Source organism: Annulohypoxylon maeteangense (assembly GCF_022496945.1).
Source record: "Annulohypoxylon maeteangense strain CBS 123835 unplaced genomic scaffold GGS22scaffold_23, whole genome shotgun sequence".
In the NCBI taxonomy this organism is placed as follows: Eukaryota; Fungi; Ascomycota; class Sordariomycetes; order Xylariales; family Hypoxylaceae; genus Annulohypoxylon; species Annulohypoxylon maeteangense.
Genome location: NW_025953270.1, coordinates 93,003 through 111,678, shown reverse-complemented (window position 1 = coordinate 111,678; position 18,676 = coordinate 93,003). Strand labels below are relative to the sequence as shown.

The window sequence follows — 18,676 nt, the reverse complement described above, 5'->3', positions numbered from 1 at the left end:
CAGGTAGGACTACATGCAGTTAGAATATCATATATCATATATCACGCACCATGTGAGGTGCTTCAGCTGACAGGGATGAGCGCGAGCGTGATAACGGTCTCTAAGTGATATAGACCGGAGTAGGGGGTCTCGTATCCTATTAAATGTTCATGCTGGAATCCTGTCGGTCATTCCTTCGGCGTATTTTTTCCAGAACCGTCTTTACGGCGTAATCGTATTTTTGCTATGAATTTGCTATAAATTCTGACGAATAAACGAAGCCGGATTATGAATACATATTTACATGGTAGCTTTTTAGATCACCATAAAAAATCCTAGTATTTAAATTAAAGTATCGCGATTTTTACGCATTCTCCACACCCGGCGCAGCGGCGGCGAGCAACTTCTCGAAGTTGGGAGTTCCCAACCCGGTAACGGGATCCCAACCCGCGGTAGCGTTCCATCTCGCGCCGTTACGGAAGGCAGAGTTGCCGGAGCAGCCGCTTCCATAGCCGGACGTTATGTCGATTAGAGCGGCGCTGTTGTTGTACAGCCACGGGTTGAGGAATCCTAACGGTGGCTGACCTTGGCTCTTTCGGGCGGCGTTTAGGAGAGCGACTACACCAGCGAACACGGGGCTGGATGCGCTGGTTCCGGATAGCAGGGCGGACCTTCCCTTGTCGATGACTGCGAACCGGCTTCCTTGCGCCGCGACGTCGGGGAATCCTCTGTTGGAAGCGTTGAAGTAAGCCGAGTAAGTGCTGCCGATCGAGCTGAGGTACGCGTTCACCGCATCCGCTTGCCATGCCGGCTGGGCGTGAAGGGAGCTGAAACCACCGCTCGAGAAGCTGACGGCCTGTTCGGGCTCGACGTTGTACGTGGCGCCGACGGAGGTGACGTAGGGGCATCCGGCAGGGAATGAGGGTTGGAAATAAGGCGCTTTGTCAGATTCTCTTATGCATGAATCGCCGGGGCCGGAGTCACCGGACGAGAATAAAACGCTGACACCGCGAGCACCGAGCTGCATGAACAAGTTGCAGACCTTGAGGGCGTACTCCGCTGGTACCGACTGCTCCTCCTCTCCATAGGAAGTAGAGAGCGTCTGCGGTAAGGCCGAATCTTCTTGGTCGAGGAGATATGTCAAGAACTCCAAGTAAGGCTCGTTCGATGACGGACCAGGTTGGTCGGTGGTGGGCACAAGAGGTCTGGAATAAATTAATTAGCTTGATTCGTAGCTCGAGGTTAAATGTACAAGTAATGACAACTAGGGAACTTACCCACGACCACCGGTGCTATATTCGAGGATTGGCACAGGGCTGCTGATAGCCAGGACATATTGCACGTCAAGGTTAGCCTCTCCTATTTATGGGTTTAGTATTAATTCCGTCTAGAAATTTCGAGGTTCATGACGAGGATTCCTACGTACCGCTGTCGTCGCTGCTGCTTTGGTCGTTCAAACCTCCATTAACTAGCTGAACGGTAAAGTTCTGACCAGCGGCTGAGGTCAAGTACTGCGACTCGAAAGATTGAAGATCGGAATATCGTGCGTACTCCTCTAGGTAAGAGGCGAAAGCAACCAAGTTGCCCTCGGTGGACGCGGTGTACTTGATATTGTATAACGACTTAAGGCAGGCCGGCGTAATTCTCGAGGTATTGCAGTCAGCGGCCTTGATGGCGACATTTGCCTCGATAGCAGCATCTTCCTCGTCTCCAAGGATTTGCAAATCAAAGATGGTCGACTTCTTAGCACCGAGTTGACCGAACCGAGTAGTCGGCTGGATTAGATCAATGTTTCCGGCAAGCTCGTCGGGAACGCTGTATGACAATGTCCGCAGCTTTGGACTTTTGCTCTCCTCAAATTGATACCAGGCGAAGTTCGCATTCAGCAGATCGTTGGCCGTCTTCACGTTGGTGGTGAAGGTGATCCAATCATTGTTCACCGACGGCTTAATGCCGCTCTCGGAGAGCCAATTCACCACGGACGAAACCGATTGCTCCGTCGGCGCCGTGTAAGACCGGACTTGGTCACGCGACATATGCATGCCATAGTTCGGGTGACCGGGGGTCGAGATCTCCAGTACGGCTTGCTCTAACGCGGTCGCGTGTTGCTGCTGTAGACCGACGCGCAAAGTGACGGAATCGTCGGGAGAAGCTTGGCGCACCTCAGCCCAACCCTTTGGAACCGCGGGGAGACTATCCATCACCTTGGCCGTGGCGGCCGTGGCGAAGAGGAGGAGGATAGAGCGCATGGTGAGAATACTCCGGGGGCAGGGCTTACACAGGAATAGGAATTGTTGATTTCCCCTTCGCCAATTGAAGGTGGAGAGCGAAGGATTGATTCCTGTCGATCGGTGAGGGGGGACTGCAGGCAGATTAATAAACAACAGAGAGAGTCAGAGACAATGGCGTAGCAGTAAGTATACGACCCCGTTAACCCCTTACATATCACAATGGCGTGCTATATGGCTATGCCATGCCATGGCAGCCGAATTGATGGAACGGTTACGTTAGGAAGCCAAGACTTTGAAGGCATTTCCCAATCATACCGAATTGCTCGTAATCTAAGCTTCAATCCACTCGAGAAGCATTGACTTGCCAAGTCCGGGGTGATCTCCCGCCCATCCTCTTCAATTACCACCTCGCCTAAGCTGCATCTGGCAGGAGAGTCACATTCGAGTTATGCGCAATCGCCGTGATGGCTTGATAAGGTTCTTGGTACGAGAGATCTGATCTGGTCCCGGGTGTAGAGCCCCTCATGCGCGCATGGCGAGGGGTCACTTTCGGAATGTGGTTATTATTGTGAGGGGAGGTTGGAGTCCGAGAGATAGAAAAAAATACTCACCTCTCACCTACCTACCTAGTACCTACCTACCTACCTACCTAGTACCTACTTAGTACGCCGGGTTTAAAACTATACGGCTATTCCGCCAGGCCTAGACCTTATTTAGCAACAGGGAATGCTTGTTTTTAGTTCGTATTTATTACTACGCTGCCTGCAATGTTTCCGTACCTTGCTAGTCCTATCTTCGTGAACCCGAAGCAACTCTATCCTGAGCTTGTCTGGTGCATGCTTGCCCGTTACCCCTGTCAACGCATTCCAGACATGGGAAGGTGAGTCTCATTTTATCAGACTACCTAGGTAAGTCTTGGTCAAAAATGATCATAAAAGCAAAGCATTATATAATTGATACTCCCATAGGTAGGTAGCTTCTTTTTTTATAAAAAACCTGAGTGATACATACGTAGTAAGTACCTAGGTATGAAATAATCATTGAGAATTTATTTCGAGAGGAAAGACTTTAAGACACAATTTCAAGATTCTATAGCCAATCGATGAAACAAGTTGACTTACCTGATATAATATTTCCACCAATCTCCTGTAATTATTATGTTTTTAATAACTTCCGTTATACCCCTAGTTCAAAATTCTAACCACAGCTCGTAGAATTAAGACGAAGTGTGAGTACATTTTCTCGTATCCATCTGCTTAGACTCGCTATTTGGATATAAAATAGCAATTGATTATCCCAGAATAGATTTAACACCCATAGTATTACTTTGAGAGATGAGGGCCAGATAGGGCGATGTATAGGTAGAGATATAGACTTTGTCGCTGTTCACCTCCCCTCAACTCACCTCCTCTGAATATCCGAGCGAATCTACCATTATTCCGTACACATTAAGAATTACGACTGCTCTTCTCAATGATCATATGTGAATAATACCAACTAGTTAGTATCGTCAATAAGAGAGCAACTGTTATTCCGCAATATTCCGCAGTAGGTGTTCCGCAACTTCACCGAATCTTCCCATGCTCATCCATTTCCCCAATAACTCCCTCAAAAAGTTGCGGAAGAATCTCAGAGGCATCACCTTGGAAAAAGAAGTCCTCATCCGACAACCCCAGGGCCGAGTCGAGATCCGGGTTCACCACTGCGACAACGGCCCCCTTCGCCCGAGCCTTCTGCGTGTAGCCCGCAGCGGGATAAACGACGGCCGCTGTCCCGATTACTAGCATAATATCGATATGATCCCGCCTAATCCATTCGTTGACTCCCCCGATCATCACTATATCAAGCGACTCACCGAACCAAACCACGCCCGGTCTTAGCAATCCCGTCTTGCATTTCGGACAGTGCGGCAAATCCTCCACCTTGACGAACGGCACGGGGACGTTTGGATCGAGCAACGGCATCGTCTTATCAGGTGGATAATCGTCCGCCGCGGGCGCGAGAGCGGGACATACCGGGTCGCTCAGATTATTCCGATCGATGTAGCCACAATCATTGAAGCACTTATTATCAAGCAGGCTGCCGTGGAGCAGCCGGAGTTTCTCATCTGGATGTCCGGCACGTGGCGAAAGACCTGATGCGATGGCGCAAAAAAGCACACTATCAGAGGCTTGCAATGACATAATGTCACCCCCCTCATCATCAGCTGCGGAATAACTTACCGTCAACGTTCTGAGTTAGGCATAGGAAATTAGTTTTCTTCTTGGCTAGCTCGGCGAGGGCGTAATGGCCGCGATTTGGCTTGGCTGTGAGCGCCATGTGTCTGCGCCACGCATAGAAGAGCCAGACGAGGGATGGATCTTCTCTGAACGCATTTGGCGTCGCGAGAGATGTGGGTTCGTGGTTGCGCCACAGACCGCCAGCGCCGCGGAACGTGGGGAGTCCCGAAGCGGCTGATAGCCCGGCTCCGCAGAGAGCTAGAACGCGGTTGCTAGAGTTAACGAGCTCTTTAAACTCGTCGATAGATGTTCGTGGTGTCATTGTTTCTGCGTGGGCTGTATTTCGGGTCCAAAATGAACGATGTGAGGCGAAGATGGAACTAGATATTATGAGACGGCGAGGGAAGTATGATGATATTAAATATTGAGAGGGGCGTAACATGCTAGGCGACAGTAGATGCCTGGAGATACGCCTGATATCATCTTGTCTGCCTCGCCAACCTGAATTGCGGACAACCAACATACCAAGAACTCGCGATTGTCTTCTGCCCAAGTAGATTGGCTGAACTAAACTAAACGGACCACCTTAAAAAGAAATTGAACTGTCATTGGTTCAATGAATTTACCCCTGCACTTTACCATATTATCATTGGTTAAGATGTTTTACGCGGTTCCGCTTATCCAGCAAACGCGTCCAATTAACGAGCACCAGTACCGGAGGTATTTCTTCAACGAAATAGTAACATTGAAACGAAATATTCTAACCTCTTTTTATTTATACTCGAAAGCCAATTGTCGATTATGTTATTAGAACGATGTATCTCGGGATCTACCCCTCGAAAGCCTAGCTCATATAGGGGCTTCACAAATGTTCAGAGCTACTCTTCATCCCGAACACTTAGCATAGATCATTTTTGATTCGTTAACGTTCATGACTAATTTCTTCTATTCACAAGAGGTGCCTTTGTAGGTTTCCCCTATGCTCACAAACGATACAATGCGGTCCTGTTTCCCCGCTTTCATTTAGCTGTTCCCTTAGCTTCCTCATTGCAGTTTAGAAGGAGCTTCGTAGATTGATGCACGAGATTGACGCACGAGAATACCCGACTCGCTGGTTCGTTGAACACTTTAGAAGCCGCTAAACCTTTCTAGCGCCACGCTAGTCAAAATCTTGTTTGAATCTATGATGTCAGCTTTTGATTGGGCCTTTTATTATGTACCTGCCGATTCTAGTTTTTTATCATCCAATTCCAAGGCTCATTATCTACATCCAATAAGGTCTTGATTCAACTGCTCCTGCGCGAGGTCCTTGACCTGACCTATGTATAAATCGTGATCACGTCATAAACATTAGTCAAGTTACATTAATTCTTGAACGCTTCGTATCTCTTTCCAACGACGGTGCCGTTGCCCACCGCCGGGTTGGTATAGATAGACACAGTATCTGTCGAGTTCTTGTAGTCGACACCACACTTTTCGGAGAAGCCTTGGAACATGTCAACCCTCTCTTGCAGGTACTGCTCAAACCCAGACCTTGAGCATGTCGTTCCCGGTCCATCGGCACAGTTCGGTAACGGCTGAGGTGCGCTATTCACCAACACTCGGTAATAGTCACCATCCTCGTAACCATAGCTGCCCGAGCAGTTCAACCTCTCAATAGCCAGGTTGCTCAAGAACGGGAGTACATGCGAGCTTTTCCATGCCCGTCGGTAGTTAATCCGGTCGAGCGGCATCGTATCATTGATAGTAGCCTCGCTTCCACCAAACTCGGAGTTATTGAACAAGCCCATGGCCACAAACACCATTGGAGGCAACTCGCGGTGGGTAAAGCTGACGTATATATCATGCTCATCGCTCGACTCCCCCAAAAGCAAATTTGCCGACGCGTTGAACCAAGGCAATCCTACAACTCCAGAAATGGTATTGCCGTATCCCACATTGTAGTGGTACATAACATCGGCCGTGTACTCCCATCCTAGCCAATCATCTGGGCTAAACAAGTCCAGATCACAGAACGGCGAGCTTCCCCGAATCACCGATTCATATCCACATAACTCCATCATGCCGTAGACATCGTTAGCCGTGAAATTAAACCCGGGAGCTAACGCGTTCAGTCTCGCCATGATGGGTTTCGTGAACTTCTCCAGGTAAACCGCCGATTGGTCGCTCCCAAACGATGACGAATAGGCCGGGCAGCTCTTGTATGGCGTCAAGGAATCCGCGCCCGCTTCCTCCGATTCATAAATGCTGACCACGTTGATCTCGTTCTCGTCGAGCTCCAACCCTCTCGCTAACGACTGCGCCGACTTCACGGTGCGCTCGGCGGACGACGTCCAGATGCGCGATGGCAGCTTGAGGTTCGGGTACCGGAATGAGAGGGTGACGCCGAGCTGGGTGGCTTCGAGTCTGCCGACCCGCGTCAGCAACTCTTGCTCAGCATCCGTCAGCGGAACCGTCCAGCCAGCGAGGAAGCTCAGCGACGGGATCTTGGTCCAGTCGGTAGCCGTGTTGTTTTCTAACTTGGAGACGAAGGGATCGATGTATTCCTCGTAATCGTAGTCGTTGGCATAGATCGCAGCATGGCGGTTGAGATAGACCGCCCTCGACGTCGTGCAGCCCTGAGGAGTTGATGGCGATGCTGACGGATCTTGCGGTTCGAAGTATGGCGCTACACCGCCCAGATGCTCGAGAGGATTGAATTGGTAGGTGGAGTAAAGGGAGGCAGCTGAGCAAGTCTGGAGTGCTGGAAGCACGAATGCGGTGAGCTGAAGGAGCTCTTTAACGAATGACGGTGCCATTGTGTTGTTGCAAAACACGCGGTGTCACCTAGGTGTTGACATTGTTACTCGTAAGTTGAGAGCGCAAAGATTTTATGTCTTCGCTAGCTCTTTCAAAGATGCCGCCAAGACGATCGACAAAGACCGCATCCATTACGAAATGACGATAGCTGATGAAGGAGGTACCTGAAATTACACTTCCTAATGCAACTAAAATGCTGGATGTTGGCGTCATTAGGTACCTATGAGCTAGAGCCTAGACAGGCTAGACAGGGGTACGCCGGCAGCTAAAAACAAGCTCAAATGGTTACACCTGGGCAGCCCTACCTTAGTAGTACTAAAACGCTTGGGCGTTCTGGGTTCGGGTTCGCTACGCAGTAACGCAACAACGACGTCACGACTAAATTCGACCTCTGGTAACAGATAATTCTTGCAACCAGCGAATTAATACACAATAGCTAAAGAAAGAGTGGAAGAAATGATACTAGGTAGGATTGGACCTATGCAAACTTTTATCAATTTGTTCCACCAACGGTACCTGTTGATCAGTCTAAATATTTCATATCAAGTTTCCGTGTCGATGTTTCAGCCCCCCGGAAATAACAGCACAAAACAACTCTTTTCCGCGGGACACTTGTTCTTCTAACGGTTCACTAAACATGCCTATACAGCTCGTGAAGCGCAGCTGATAAGCCCAGAGTGTCCTGTACAGATAATCATATGGGACACGATGCGCCGACGAACAGTTTAATTTTAATTTCATCACTCTCATCCATTCGGTTTGTTTGAGTCCTATTACTAGACTTGATCACGTTTCTAGGTTATTATGGTCATTTTTATATTTTTAACAGTAAAATCGGGTCTTACGTGAATGGCATCGTCACTTGCTTTGCCAATGACTCCTATAGGTCAGCCCAAGGTGGAAGCAGTTTAAACCGAGTTTGCCAGTCCAACTGCTCTATAAAGACACATGGAAACATTCAGACAAAATAGCCTTCATACATTTTTTTTTTTAAAAAAAGAAACATGCCCATCCCTCAAATTTGATTATGAGAGTAAGGAATCATGAAACCACGATTATCTCTATTCTGTGTAATGAATGTTTTACAATATCTAGGCCTATGAAGCCCGCCGCTGAAGATGGCCAATCTCGAATGCGAATCTTATCACTCCACAGATGGTGAACCCTTGAATTCCTGCGACCTGAGCGGTTCGTCGCTAAACCTTCGTCTTTCTTGGGGATCAAGCACGCGTTGTCTGCTTCGATTTCTCCTGTCATCCTCGGATTTCCGAGCCGGAGACGGAGCCGGGCCAACATATATATTTCGATCAGCAGGTCCCGGAGCTACCGGCTCGTCTCTTACGGTAACGTGGGGAGGTCTTCTGCGTCTGAAGGCATCTTGGTCGCCGTGTCCGATGTCACGAGGCCTTCTCCGGTGACTCCTATCACCCTTCATGATATGTTTGACTTCTTCTTTGGCTTCTTTGGCGTCGTGGGTCCATGTTTCTTTCTCCCCGTATAAGACACCCTTGGGCCAGTATCTAGAAGCCGCGATTGAAGCAGCTCCGATGACACCAAGGAAAACCAAGGAGGTCTTGAGTATGTCTTTGCCACTATCTGAATGAGCCGGTACTGGTCGGTGTTGACGCGGTGGCCCAGAGTCTGAGGAAACGCTACTGCGATGAGAGTTGGATGATGCGTAGGTACGTGAGGTCGGCGAAATGGAGGGAGAAGATGATGTGTAGCGAGGCATCTCGTCTGTAGCACGAGATTGAATTGAAATGACGAAAAGCGGTTTGGGATGTTGAGATCATAGATTTTGGAACAGATCGAAGGACTATGAAAGGGCGAAACACCCGAAGTTAAATTAGCAAACCTACCTCTTTCTACGTTTACTACGTCTCCTCCACGAGCAGTGTCGGGTATTGTACGCATCGGCAGAAGCCAGCAAGATTCTCTGATATGATGTAAGAGGCGAGCAAACCGCCATTCTTATGTGAATTCATGGTGGGAAACACCAGACCCTGGGATTTAGGGCTATTCGTCGATAGCAGTCACAATATCCAAGTTGTGGTTGCGAATGCTGACTGCCCAGAATTCAGAAAGCCTTACAATCACGGTGGAACATCCAAAGCAAGAATCGGAGGGCGGTTCGGATGTCTAACTGGACGAATGGCAGAAGGGGCCACACGTACTTTATGCTGGTTGAGATAAGCTTTCCGGTCCGTCCTGGAGGTTGCTCGTGTCTACCTCATCCACGTAATCGGATGTGAGGCTCTTGTTTGGACCAACCGGATATATCTCAAGCAGATCACTACGTCTCCGGAACGCAATGTGAGATTCATCAGACATCGGAAGGGGGGTTAGATACGATTGTAAGAGGGTGAAGAGGGTGAAGAACATACGATAATTAGAAAAGTACACCTTTATAAACTAGTTTACTTATCTGGTAGCTACCCGGTGCTGCCGGTGGCGTACGAGAAGGTGAAGATCAGCACAATCGAGATCTGCCTTGAACGTGACACCATAGATAGGTAGGTATTGGGCTTCCGAACATTTGAGGTTTATGGATGTTTACATGAGTTGGTCCTGAGCTATACGTACAATTGAAATAGCAAGACTCTGGACATATGAGAGAACCATGATATGCACATTCTCTTGGTATACATTATCACTCACTGTGCACCTATATTTATTAGACATCATGTCATGGGATAAGGGCAAGTTGGACGTTACTGAGGTATTGTCTTTAAGCACGGAGATTTTAGTTGGGGAAGAACTTCTTTTGAACCTAGAAATACGAAGAATATTTGCTTCAATGATAATGTGAATTTTTGAAATTAAAGAAGCCACAGGGAATTGTGTCAATTGCCTAAAGTTGGAAAAATAATTGATATGAATGATTTAACACTTTAATTATAGGTAAGTTGCGAAGTTATCTGGCTATCTGAGTCCGAGTTGAAAGATGAGAACAACTTGGTGGGGGATGGGGTGAGTTGTATACTGCGGGGTGGTAGGCGATGCTGAAGTATGATTGGATGATTCCGGCTTACCTAGCAGCCTAGTAGCCCGTTATTAAGTGCGTCACAGAACATTGAAACTTGAAAGACACCGTTGACGCGACGGGCCCCACATTTTTCAATTTAGACCTTCAATGTTCCCACCGTTTGACGCGACTCCACTTTGTAAACTTGACGCGCCTCAATTGAAGAATTCCAAAGTTACTTCCATGTATTTGTACATTCGTACCTTGAAGTTCGAATTTGGAAGCTCACATTTACACAATATATTCATGCATCACTTCTCTGCACAATGCCTTTTTGCCCCTGAAAGCCACCGAAGACCTATGCATACCTGAAGACATGACAGAGTCTTCGCCAGCCCCGGATAGGCCGTTCGACCCGTCCAAGCCCTTCGAAGGTCTCGTTCTCTGCTGTACTAGTATTGAGGCTGACTTGCGTGTATGCTATCTCTATTAAGCCTATAGTATACGCCTATGTTATTTTGACTAATCGTATCGTTGCCGTCCAGACTAAAATCGCCCAACAAACCGCCGATCTAGGCGGTATTCACAAGTACGACCTCACACCGGATGTGACCCACCTGATCGTCGGGGACTACGACACGGCAAAGTATCGCCATGTCGCCAGGGAGAGACCCGACATTAAGCCAATGGCTGCCGGTTGGGTTGATGCCGTACGAGTGCTGTGGTTGGAGGACACCGATTTCGATTTCGATGCACTGGAAAATACCTGGAAGCTAAAGACCTTCGAAGCCGGTGGTGGTATTCCTAATAGCCCGGTCGTTGAACAAAGGGAGAGGATAAAGCTAATATGCTGTCTGACTGGCTTCGAGGACAGTATGTCGTCTACTTTCTTATCTACCTTCTAACTTGAAGACTAACAAGTGAAGATGAGACGCGCTCTGCGATCGAAAGCAAGGTTAAAGCGAATGGAGGTGAATACGTCGGCGATCTCTCCAGGGCCGTGACCCATCTCATCGTAAACAAGCCTGAAGGGAAGAAGTACATTGCTGCGCGGAAGTGGCGGATAAGAACCGTCTCTGTCGAGTGGCTACACGACAGTGTCGAGAGAGGCATGATCCTCAATGAGGAGTGCTATGATCCTACATTGCCCGCAGAGGAACGTGGAAAAGACGCGTGGATAAGAAGAGACCTAAGGCGAGGTGCATCACTAGGCAAGAGACCTCGTGATGGCGCGGTCGGCCCTTCGGCAGACGATGGTCGAAGAAAGCTTAGAAAGACCGCGAGCATGAAACTCACAAGCCAGAAGGATAATCTTTGGGGTGATATTCTCGTAAACCAATCATCGACCGACCTATCTAAGTCGATGATTACCACTAGCGCCAAGGAGATGACTACTGGCGTACCCCCTACTTTACACTCTACAGACTTGATAACGCCTCCTAGCGGTGAGGTTCCGCGGCCGAATCACGTCCAACAGGTTGAGAGTGGTGTCTTTTCCTCTTGCCGCTTTTACATTCACGGATTCTCTCAGGGCAAGCAGGAAATCTTAGGCCATCATATCTTGTCCCACGACGGACGAGTAACCCGATCTATCGAGGACGCCGCTCTGTCTAGCCATAACGAACCACTAGATCGACGATATCTTATTGTTCCCCAGACGTCTCAGCCTGAATCTCACCCCGAGCTTCCGGAAGGGATGCACATCGTCACCGAGTTCTACATTGAACGATGTGTTCATAATAAAACATTGTTCAAGCCGGACGACCACGTGTTGGGACAGCCGTTTCCTCGGTTTCCCATTGAGGGGTTTCAAGACTTAGCGATATGCACTGCTGGTTTTAGGAATGAGCAGCTAAATCAAGTACAAAAAGCCATCACCCAGCTCGGCGCGAAATATTCCGAGCGATTAAATTCGCAGTGCTCGTTACTGGTCTGTCCCTCTCTCGATCAAGTTAGGAAGCAGAAGCTGGATTTCGCCACGATTTCTAAGATTCCGATCGTTAGTGCCGACTGGCTATGGCAGTGTATAACGACGGGTTGCTTTGTACCATGGCGGAGCTATCTATGTAAGGAACTCGCTCAGGCTACGTCTATCGAACGGGAGGCTCTTAAGAACAAGGAAAAGGATATAGTTACAAAATCAAAGTCAGAGCCTGCGCACAAGATCCTCCCCAAGACGAGGCCATCAGCACCGGTACCTACATCAGTAATGAAGCATGGAATCGATATGACCGCCTTTGATGACGATACGCCCATGCTCCAAGATGCCACTATGCAAGAGCAGGAAACTAATGAGGCCAACGGGACCAACTATGAGACGGCCCCTACCCACCAAACAGAGAATCAGACAGAGAACATCAACGTTGAGCCTACACCTATCTCCAAACCACTATCAGAAATGACACCAAACGCATTGAACAAGTCTCCATCTCCGCAGAAGACATCTCCGCAGAAGACGTCTCCTACACCGCGAAAATTCAAACGTGTGCCGACCGGAGGCGAAGTGGGGGACTCCGATGGCTGTGACGATTCCGATACCCCGATCCCCCCATTACAAGAGGATGATGGTTTCACGAACAAGGAGGAGGAACAACGGAAGCGACAAGCTAAACAATCTAACGCGACAGAACTTGATGAAATGTCAAAGATGTTGAATTCTCTAGTATCTCGCGATGGAGTTGTTTTGGAAGGTGATAGCTTGAAGCCGCAACCAGCACCAGGACAACGTCGACAACGCAAGATACTCGGCCGCGCAGCAAGTAACGTCTCGGCAACATCGAGCGCGAGCGCCGAATCCTCAACACATGCAACTAGTTCCAAACCCAACTTTAGGAGAGCAGAGTCCATAGCATCTCGTCTAGATTCAGTGCAGACTGCAACAGGGGCGTTCGGACTTCTGGATAAGATGATGGAGCCAAGCGATGATAGTTATCAAGCGACGAGGAACGGCGATAGCCCACCGCGCGCTACGCAGCTCGAGTATGATAAATCAGAGTCCCGGCAACTTCGGGACGCTTATTATGGTCGTATCAGCAAGCAAGGTAACTTAGCGGACGGGCAGCCGAACCAGGAGAAGGTTTCTTTAGCAAGCTTAAAGAACGATGCAGGGCTAGGCGGCAATACGCAAAGATCTTCGACTAGAAGAAGTGCAAAGCGGCGATGATCTTGTTCATGCTGAATGAAGGGGGTATGAAATGAATGATGTGTAAGACCCAGTATAGATAGACATGAATGATGTTTAATACCTAATTGTCTAGCTACAACATAGCCTAGGTGAATAAACCAGGCGAGATTTAATGATGACTGGATAAATGATATTCACACGCCAAGCTCTTCACATGCACATGTCTACAAGATATTCCAAGTGTCAGTACATAATTTGTTCCCTATCTGAATATATATCGCTTGACTCTATTGGGTATCGAAAGCATCCTACAAGTAATATGTATACCACCGCTCTGCTCCCCAGGTTCCTAGCATCACTTGCAGACTTCGTAGACGGATACCATTAATTCCAAATACTAGAAGATAAAACGAGACAAGACGCGTCCGAATCCCGTTCATAGGTACTCGAACGGAAGACGGGCGATCCCTCCCGCAGCTCAGCTAGCAGACCGGATAGCCTTACCCTGATACAAACAAGCAAATGGTATCGTGTTCTCGTGATGAATCATCATTTTCGTCTCGTCGTTTTATGTTCTCTCTCTCTCTCTCTCTCTCTCTCTTTTCTTGTTATTTCTTGCTTTCTCTCTCTCTTGCTTTCTTCCTTTCTTCATTGCTACACTTTTTACACTTCCCCCCCTACCCCTTATCCCCTAAACCAACTAGAGAGCAACTTAAATCCTACCACCCATCCACCAACTTCAAACCCCTGCCCCATTCCACAAATCCCCTTTCTTCCGCGGCAGCTTCCATACCCGGTACTAACACACCAAGCGACCAGCGCCCTTCTAAAGCGCCGCCTCGCTCAGCATACTCAGCATCGCAGCCGCCGCGCCCCCAAGCCCAACAGCCCGGATCGTCTCGTCCCGCGCCTTCTTCTTCGAAGTGCGGTCTTCTTTCCGCCCACTACCCCCGCTGTAGTGATCATCGTGGTACTCCCGATCCCGCGTCCGTCGGGACGTCGTACTCGACCCCCCACCCCCGTGGTACCGGTGTCCGGAACTGCGGTGGCGGTGGTACTCCTCGTCCCGATCCCGATCCCGATCCCGGTCGCGGTGTGAGGAGGAGGAATGGTACTCTTTGCCGTCCCGATGATGTCGCTCTTTCGATTGCTCCCGGTGATATCGCTTTTCCCGATCGTGCTCCCTTTCCCTATCTCTATCCCGAACCCGGGACCGGGACCGTTCTCGCTCTCGCCGCTCCCGCTCGCTGCGGCGGTAGGGTAGGCTGCGGGATAGGGAACGCGAGGACTCGTCTATGATTTGCGGGTGGGGGTCGATGCGCACGTGCGGGTCGTCGTTTTTGTTCTTGAGGATCGACTTCGGCTTTACGGTTGCGGCGGGGCTGGTCCCGGCGCCGTTGTTGGTGTCTTTGTCGTTCGGCTTGTCTTTGCCGTTGCTGGTGGGGGGTGGTACGATGAAGGGGTAGGTTTTGGTGCCTTTCGTGGCGTTGGTGTTTTCGGGGTTGGGATCGCCGCTTCCGCGCCGGGTGCCGTTGTTGTCGGTGCCGCCTCGGGCTCGGAAGTGAACTCTCTCGTCTTGGTTGGTCGATGTGGAGGGTGCTGTGGAGCTTCGGCGTAGGTTCTGTTGGGAGTTATGGTAGTTTTCTAGGTAGGAGCTGGAACGCGGGTATGATTGGGAGTACGACGAGGACTCGTGGTGGTCTCGGTCTCTGTCGCCGTAATCTGCCTCGCTGTCGGAGGTCCCCTCGTCGTCGCTTGAGTCGTACAGCGCGCTTACTGAACTCGCCGTACTTCCTTTTCGGTTCCGACGACGGCTATTCACCACGTAGGTTGCACCATTGTCATCAGCGTTGGAGTTGTACCCATCCCTACCACCACCTCCATCTCGCCGCCTCTCTTCCTCCTCAATCACATTCCAATTCCGGTACTTGTCCGGATGATACTTATCCTCAGTTCGCCTCCCACTCACACCATTCCCCGCCGCAATAGTAGCAATAGGGGTAGCAGCAGCATTAGCAGCACTTGATCGCCGGCGTCTCGAATTCCTAGCCTCGGTCGTCCGCCGCGCGAAGTCGGCTACTTGGTCCCGGCTTAACTCTCCTAGTACGGCCACGAAGTCCGGCCGTGCTTCGTACCGCACCCCGGCCCCGGCGAGGACTTCGGGCGATATCAGACGTCGTGAGATACGTGTCCACTTCGCCTCGAGCGGGATCTCCCGACCTTGGCTATCAGGAGCTAGACGTGCATTTCGCTGTTGTAGTGTCGCGAGCGCTTGTTGTTGCTCTAAGCTACTACCGGATGGTGGGATGTGCCGCGAGGGTACTACGGATTGGTCGACGACGACGTTGTGAGGTTGGGATGAGGATGGAAGGGCGGGACGGGATGTTGGGGGTTGAGGATGATGATGATGGGTTGGGGAAGTTGACGTGTGGTAGTTTGCCGACACCGGGACGGTTGGGGAGAATTGATATTGTTGGTCCAGACGCATGGTCCCGGGAGACCTCGCAAGGGTCAGCTCGGCGGCTCGCTTATCGAGCGCCATAAGCTCCCGCGTGGACATGAGCGCCATCGTGTCCTCGTCATCGTCGCCGCTTGAGGAATGACGGTCATAGGAGAGGTAAGTAGGATGATTCGGCATGCTGTGCGGCGGTGGTGGTTGTTTTCGTTGGTCGTCGTCGTCGTCTTCTCCTTCCAAACGCTTCATCCTCATGGATGGAAATAGTTTCTCCTCGTCGATTCCGGACTGCAGCTCCTCCGGACTAAATTCATCCGACGTGGTATGGGTTGGGCACGTTGGGTACGGAGCGATCTGTAGGCCGTCATGAGCCTGAGGCCGGTAATGCTCCAGAAGCCCCCGCACCGAAGGAGTGCTGCCGCCGTTGGCGCTCAGCTGCTCGTCTAACTGGCGGATGTAGGCTCTTATGACGTCCTAGTGCATGAACACATGTCAATATCATGATACTAGATGGGAGGGCCGACAGCGATGATTGGGTTGAATATTAATGAAAAAAGATGAAAAAAAGAAAAGAATGGTCGACAAACCTGATTCTTACGCAACACCTCCCTAGAGAATCCTGCACTTTCGAGCCCGTCCCTAAAACGTTCCCATAACTCCTCTTCGTTCTCATCCGCCAAATTGGAATTCTTCCGCTGGCATATGCGCGTCGCGATAACATCCACCTTATCTTTGATCGAGTCGAGATCCGCGCTATTCGTATCGACCATGCGCCGGGACTTAGACGGGTTGTGCAGCTGGATCGTGTCGAGGAACATGTCGATGTTCAGCTTCTGATTTGCAAGCTTCGACCCTATCACGCCGATCATGTCCTTCTCCCGCCTCTCCAGCATCGTCCACCCCTTCTCCCCGTCCATCCGCATCTTACCATCGCCACCGCCTCCTCCGGCCTTCTTCTCCAAAATGGTGTCTAGCTGCTTCAGGGCAAACTCCGAGTCCTCGAGGATCGGCGTCAGCTGCCGCGCATATACGGCGCTCCCGTCGTCCGCGCAGAGCAAAGACTCAGGATCCTCCGTCTCGAATTTCAGGTGTTTGAGCACCGTGTGCAGGCCGCGCACCGCCGTCGAGATCTCGTCTAAATCAGGACCGGCGGCTCGAGCCCGCTTGTACAGCTTCCGCGCGAAGGCATCAACCCGCTCGATGTCGGCGGGTAGAATGCGATGCGCGCCAGGGATAGATGTACCGGATGCTGACGGTGCTTTGTTCTGGTCGTAAGATGGCATCGCAGGTTGTGTACGTGCGTGCATGCGTTCGCACTTTTTTTCTTTCTTTTTCTTTTTCTCTTTTGGGAACAGAGTCCCTCGAACTCGAGACTCGATCTTTTTAATACTCTCTACCCAGGTATGCTCTGAGATGCTCTTCTTAGGTAAGTGCTAGGTACCTAGTATTGTATGTCGCGGGTTGGTTTATGTGTTTAGCCAACGAGCCAGTTAGCTTGGGTGATGTGATGTGAATTGAGGTATATTGGAGAAAAAAGAATTGGAGAAGGGGAATAGAGAACAGGGAACGGCAAAGTGAAGCGAAGTGGGATTGTGCTGTGCTGATGATGGTTCGGTTCGCCTAGTCCAAAGTTGGGTTATAGACAGACAAGGGTCCAACACGATTGGGCTCGGCTGCGGTCTAGGTCGATCTGGAGATGCCGGAGGCTTATACGGATGTATGTATTCCAGATTTAATATGTCCAAATGTGCGTTTGTTGGTATCACAAAGAACTCGTGGGTTTGGAGTAGGAAGATGCAGATATCTTGTCCAACTTCAAGTCAAGCAAGGAGAAAAGACCAAGCTGACAAGGTAAGGGAAACGCTTAGATATCTGCCCGGGTTTGCTTCTACAGATTCAAGTTGATTGCTACTTTGTTTCGACGGTATCGTCATAGACCAGCCAAAGGTAATAATAATAAAACAATAGAACCCCCTAGCTAGCCAGGATTGTGGTCGTACAATTGTTACGGTATGCTATTGTGAGAATCGATAGATGTGATTCACTCGACGATCGTGTCCTTAGGTAGGTACATAAAATTTCTATGTTACATCTGATATCCAAGAGAGAGTGCCAGAGCGCCTAGAAGGAAGCGGAGTGAAACGCCCTGGCAGCCTGGCTCTACTGTGCTGCCAGGTTGATGTATTAATCCGAATTGGATAAGCGCCGGTCAGACAATCAAGGCACAAGCGAAAGGGACCGAGGGACTAGACAGCTAGAGGAACGCAACGTGTCTGTACTGTCGCCCATATCGAGTGTATGGGGAAAGATGAAGCCGGTCGATTGGAACGATGACCGGTGACGTATGTGCTGATTGCGATGGGCAGGGTGGACTGGATATGTCATCATAATTCGTACTACTTACAGTAACTTTAACCACACGGCCAAAATTCCTGAAAAACACGGCCACTTTCTAATTCGGACTAGCTCAAAGCTCGGACACTACACCTAATTCAGCAGTTTTTTATCGCACATGAGTGCATACTTACTATTAAATTTCAACAAGCAGTTTTAAAGGTGAAATAATTTGATAAAATGACAATTTTTATTGAATACGTAATAGCCAACTAGGAGAATTGATTGATTCAGGTTGCACGTTTATCATACGTATGAATGTTGAGATATTGTATGATAAAGCTTGAGCTGGATGGATGAGTAAGCATATATGTTGACTTCAAGGGGTACTAGGTATCACGTGCAGTAAGAAAGAAAGTATGACTCTCCCACTTTCAACCCTCATAACTTATTCAATAGTAGCTGCATCGAACCGAAATCTATATCAATCTGCTTCTTAAAGCAAGGGCTTCATAATGATATGTTTCATCTGATTGTTAGCATTATATACGAGAAGTTATCTTAGACCTA

The 18,676-nt window shown here is 49.5% G+C and overlaps 6 protein-coding genes across 6 annotated transcripts; 1 reads left to right on the top strand and 5 right to left on the bottom strand.

Moving 5' to 3' along the window:
• Positions 1-343: 343 nt before the first annotated feature.
• Positions 344-2,228, bottom strand: GGS22DRAFT_192879 (tripeptidyl-peptidase; the record flags this gene model as incomplete). The annotated part of the gene is made up of 3 exons (XM_047965325.1): positions 344-1,184; positions 1,257-1,338; positions 1,406-2,228. The coding sequence occupies 3 exons, from the start codon at positions 2,226-2,228 to the stop codon at positions 344-346; spliced, it is 1,746 nt and encodes a 581-aa protein (XP_047814578.1).
• Positions 2,229-3,426: 1,198 nt separating this feature from the next.
• GGS22DRAFT_174111 (DHS-like NAD/FAD-binding domain-containing protein) lies at positions 3,427-4,976 on the bottom strand. Its single transcript, XM_047963031.1, has 2 exons — positions 4,433-4,976; positions 3,427-4,344 (listed from the first exon to the last, which is right to left on the bottom strand). The coding sequence occupies exons 1-2, from the start codon at positions 4,950-4,952 to the stop codon at positions 3,776-3,778; spliced, it is 1,089 nt and encodes a 362-aa protein (XP_047814577.1). The 5' UTR covers positions 4,953-4,976; the 3' UTR covers positions 3,427-3,775.
• Positions 4,977-5,496: 520 nt separating this feature from the next.
• Positions 5,497-7,629, bottom strand: GGS22DRAFT_174109 (histidine acid phosphatase). Its single transcript, XM_047963029.1, has one exon. The coding sequence runs from the start codon at positions 7,225-7,227 to the stop codon at positions 5,794-5,796; it is 1,434 nt and encodes a 477-aa protein (XP_047814576.1). The 5' UTR covers positions 7,228-7,629; the 3' UTR covers positions 5,497-5,793.
• A 364-nt stretch (positions 7,630-7,993) lies between these two features.
• Positions 7,994-9,429, bottom strand: GGS22DRAFT_174107 (uncharacterized protein). The gene has a single exon (XM_047963028.1). The coding sequence runs from the start codon at positions 8,958-8,960 to the stop codon at positions 8,373-8,375; it is 588 nt and encodes a 195-aa protein (XP_047814575.1). The 5' UTR covers positions 8,961-9,429; the 3' UTR covers positions 7,994-8,372.
• A 971-nt stretch (positions 9,430-10,400) lies between these two features.
• Positions 10,401-13,496, top strand: GGS22DRAFT_79437 (uncharacterized protein). The gene is made up of 3 exons (XM_047968116.1): positions 10,401-10,668; positions 10,739-11,066; positions 11,120-13,496. Exons 1-3 carry the CDS (start codon positions 10,570-10,572, stop codon positions 13,354-13,356), a joined length of 2,664 nt encoding a protein of 887 aa, XP_047814574.1. The 5' UTR covers positions 10,401-10,569; the 3' UTR covers positions 13,357-13,496.
• Positions 13,497-13,559: 63 nt separating this feature from the next.
• Positions 13,560-17,285, bottom strand: GGS22DRAFT_79435 (uncharacterized protein). Its single transcript, XM_047968115.1, has 3 exons — positions 16,360-17,285; positions 15,009-16,246; positions 13,560-14,605 (listed from the first exon to the last, which is right to left on the bottom strand). Exons 1-3 carry the CDS (start codon positions 17,077-17,079, stop codon positions 14,170-14,172), a joined length of 2,394 nt encoding a protein of 797 aa, XP_047814573.1. The 5' UTR covers positions 17,080-17,285; the 3' UTR covers positions 13,560-14,169.
• Positions 17,286-18,676: the final 1,391 nt, after the last annotated feature.

Excerpts from the sequence above, each read along its gene's own strand:
- GGS22DRAFT_174111 (XM_047963031.1), bottom strand. The coding sequence starts at position 4,952 with ATGTTGGTTGTCCGCAATTCAGGTTGGCGAGGCAGACAAGATGATATC. Across the intron at positions 4,345-4,432 it reads CCTAACTCAGAACGTTGACG|GTCTTTCGCCACGTGCCGGA; the intron begins GTAAGTTATTCC and ends CCATCGCATCAG.
- GGS22DRAFT_174109 (XM_047963029.1), bottom strand. The coding sequence starts at position 7,227 with ATGGCACCGTCATTCGTTAAAGAGCTCCTTCAGCTCACCGCATTCGTG.
- GGS22DRAFT_79437 (XM_047968116.1), top strand. The coding sequence starts at position 10,570 with ATGACAGAGTCTTCGCCAGCCCCGGATAGGCCGTTCGACCCGTCCAAG. Across the intron at positions 10,669-10,738 it reads GTATTGAGGCTGACTTGCGT|ACTAAAATCGCCCAACAAAC; the intron begins GTATGCTATCTC and ends GTTGCCGTCCAG. Across the intron at positions 11,067-11,119 it reads TCTGACTGGCTTCGAGGACA|ATGAGACGCGCTCTGCGATC; the intron begins GTATGTCGTCTA and ends TAACAAGTGAAG.
- GGS22DRAFT_174107 (XM_047963028.1), bottom strand. The coding sequence starts at position 8,960 with ATGCCTCGCTACACATCATCTTCTCCCTCCATTTCGCCGACCTCACGT.
- GGS22DRAFT_79435 (XM_047968115.1), bottom strand. The coding sequence starts at position 17,079 with ATGCACGCACGTACACAACCTGCGATGCCATCTTACGACCAGAACAAA. Across the intron at positions 16,247-16,359 it reads AGGTGTTGCGTAAGAATCAG|GACGTCATAAGAGCCTACAT; the intron begins GTTTGTCGACCA and ends TTCATGCACTAG. Across the intron at positions 14,606-15,008 it reads AGAGACCGAGACCACCACGA|TCCTCGCGTTCCCTATCCCG; the intron begins GTCCTCGTCGTA and ends ATCATAGACGAG.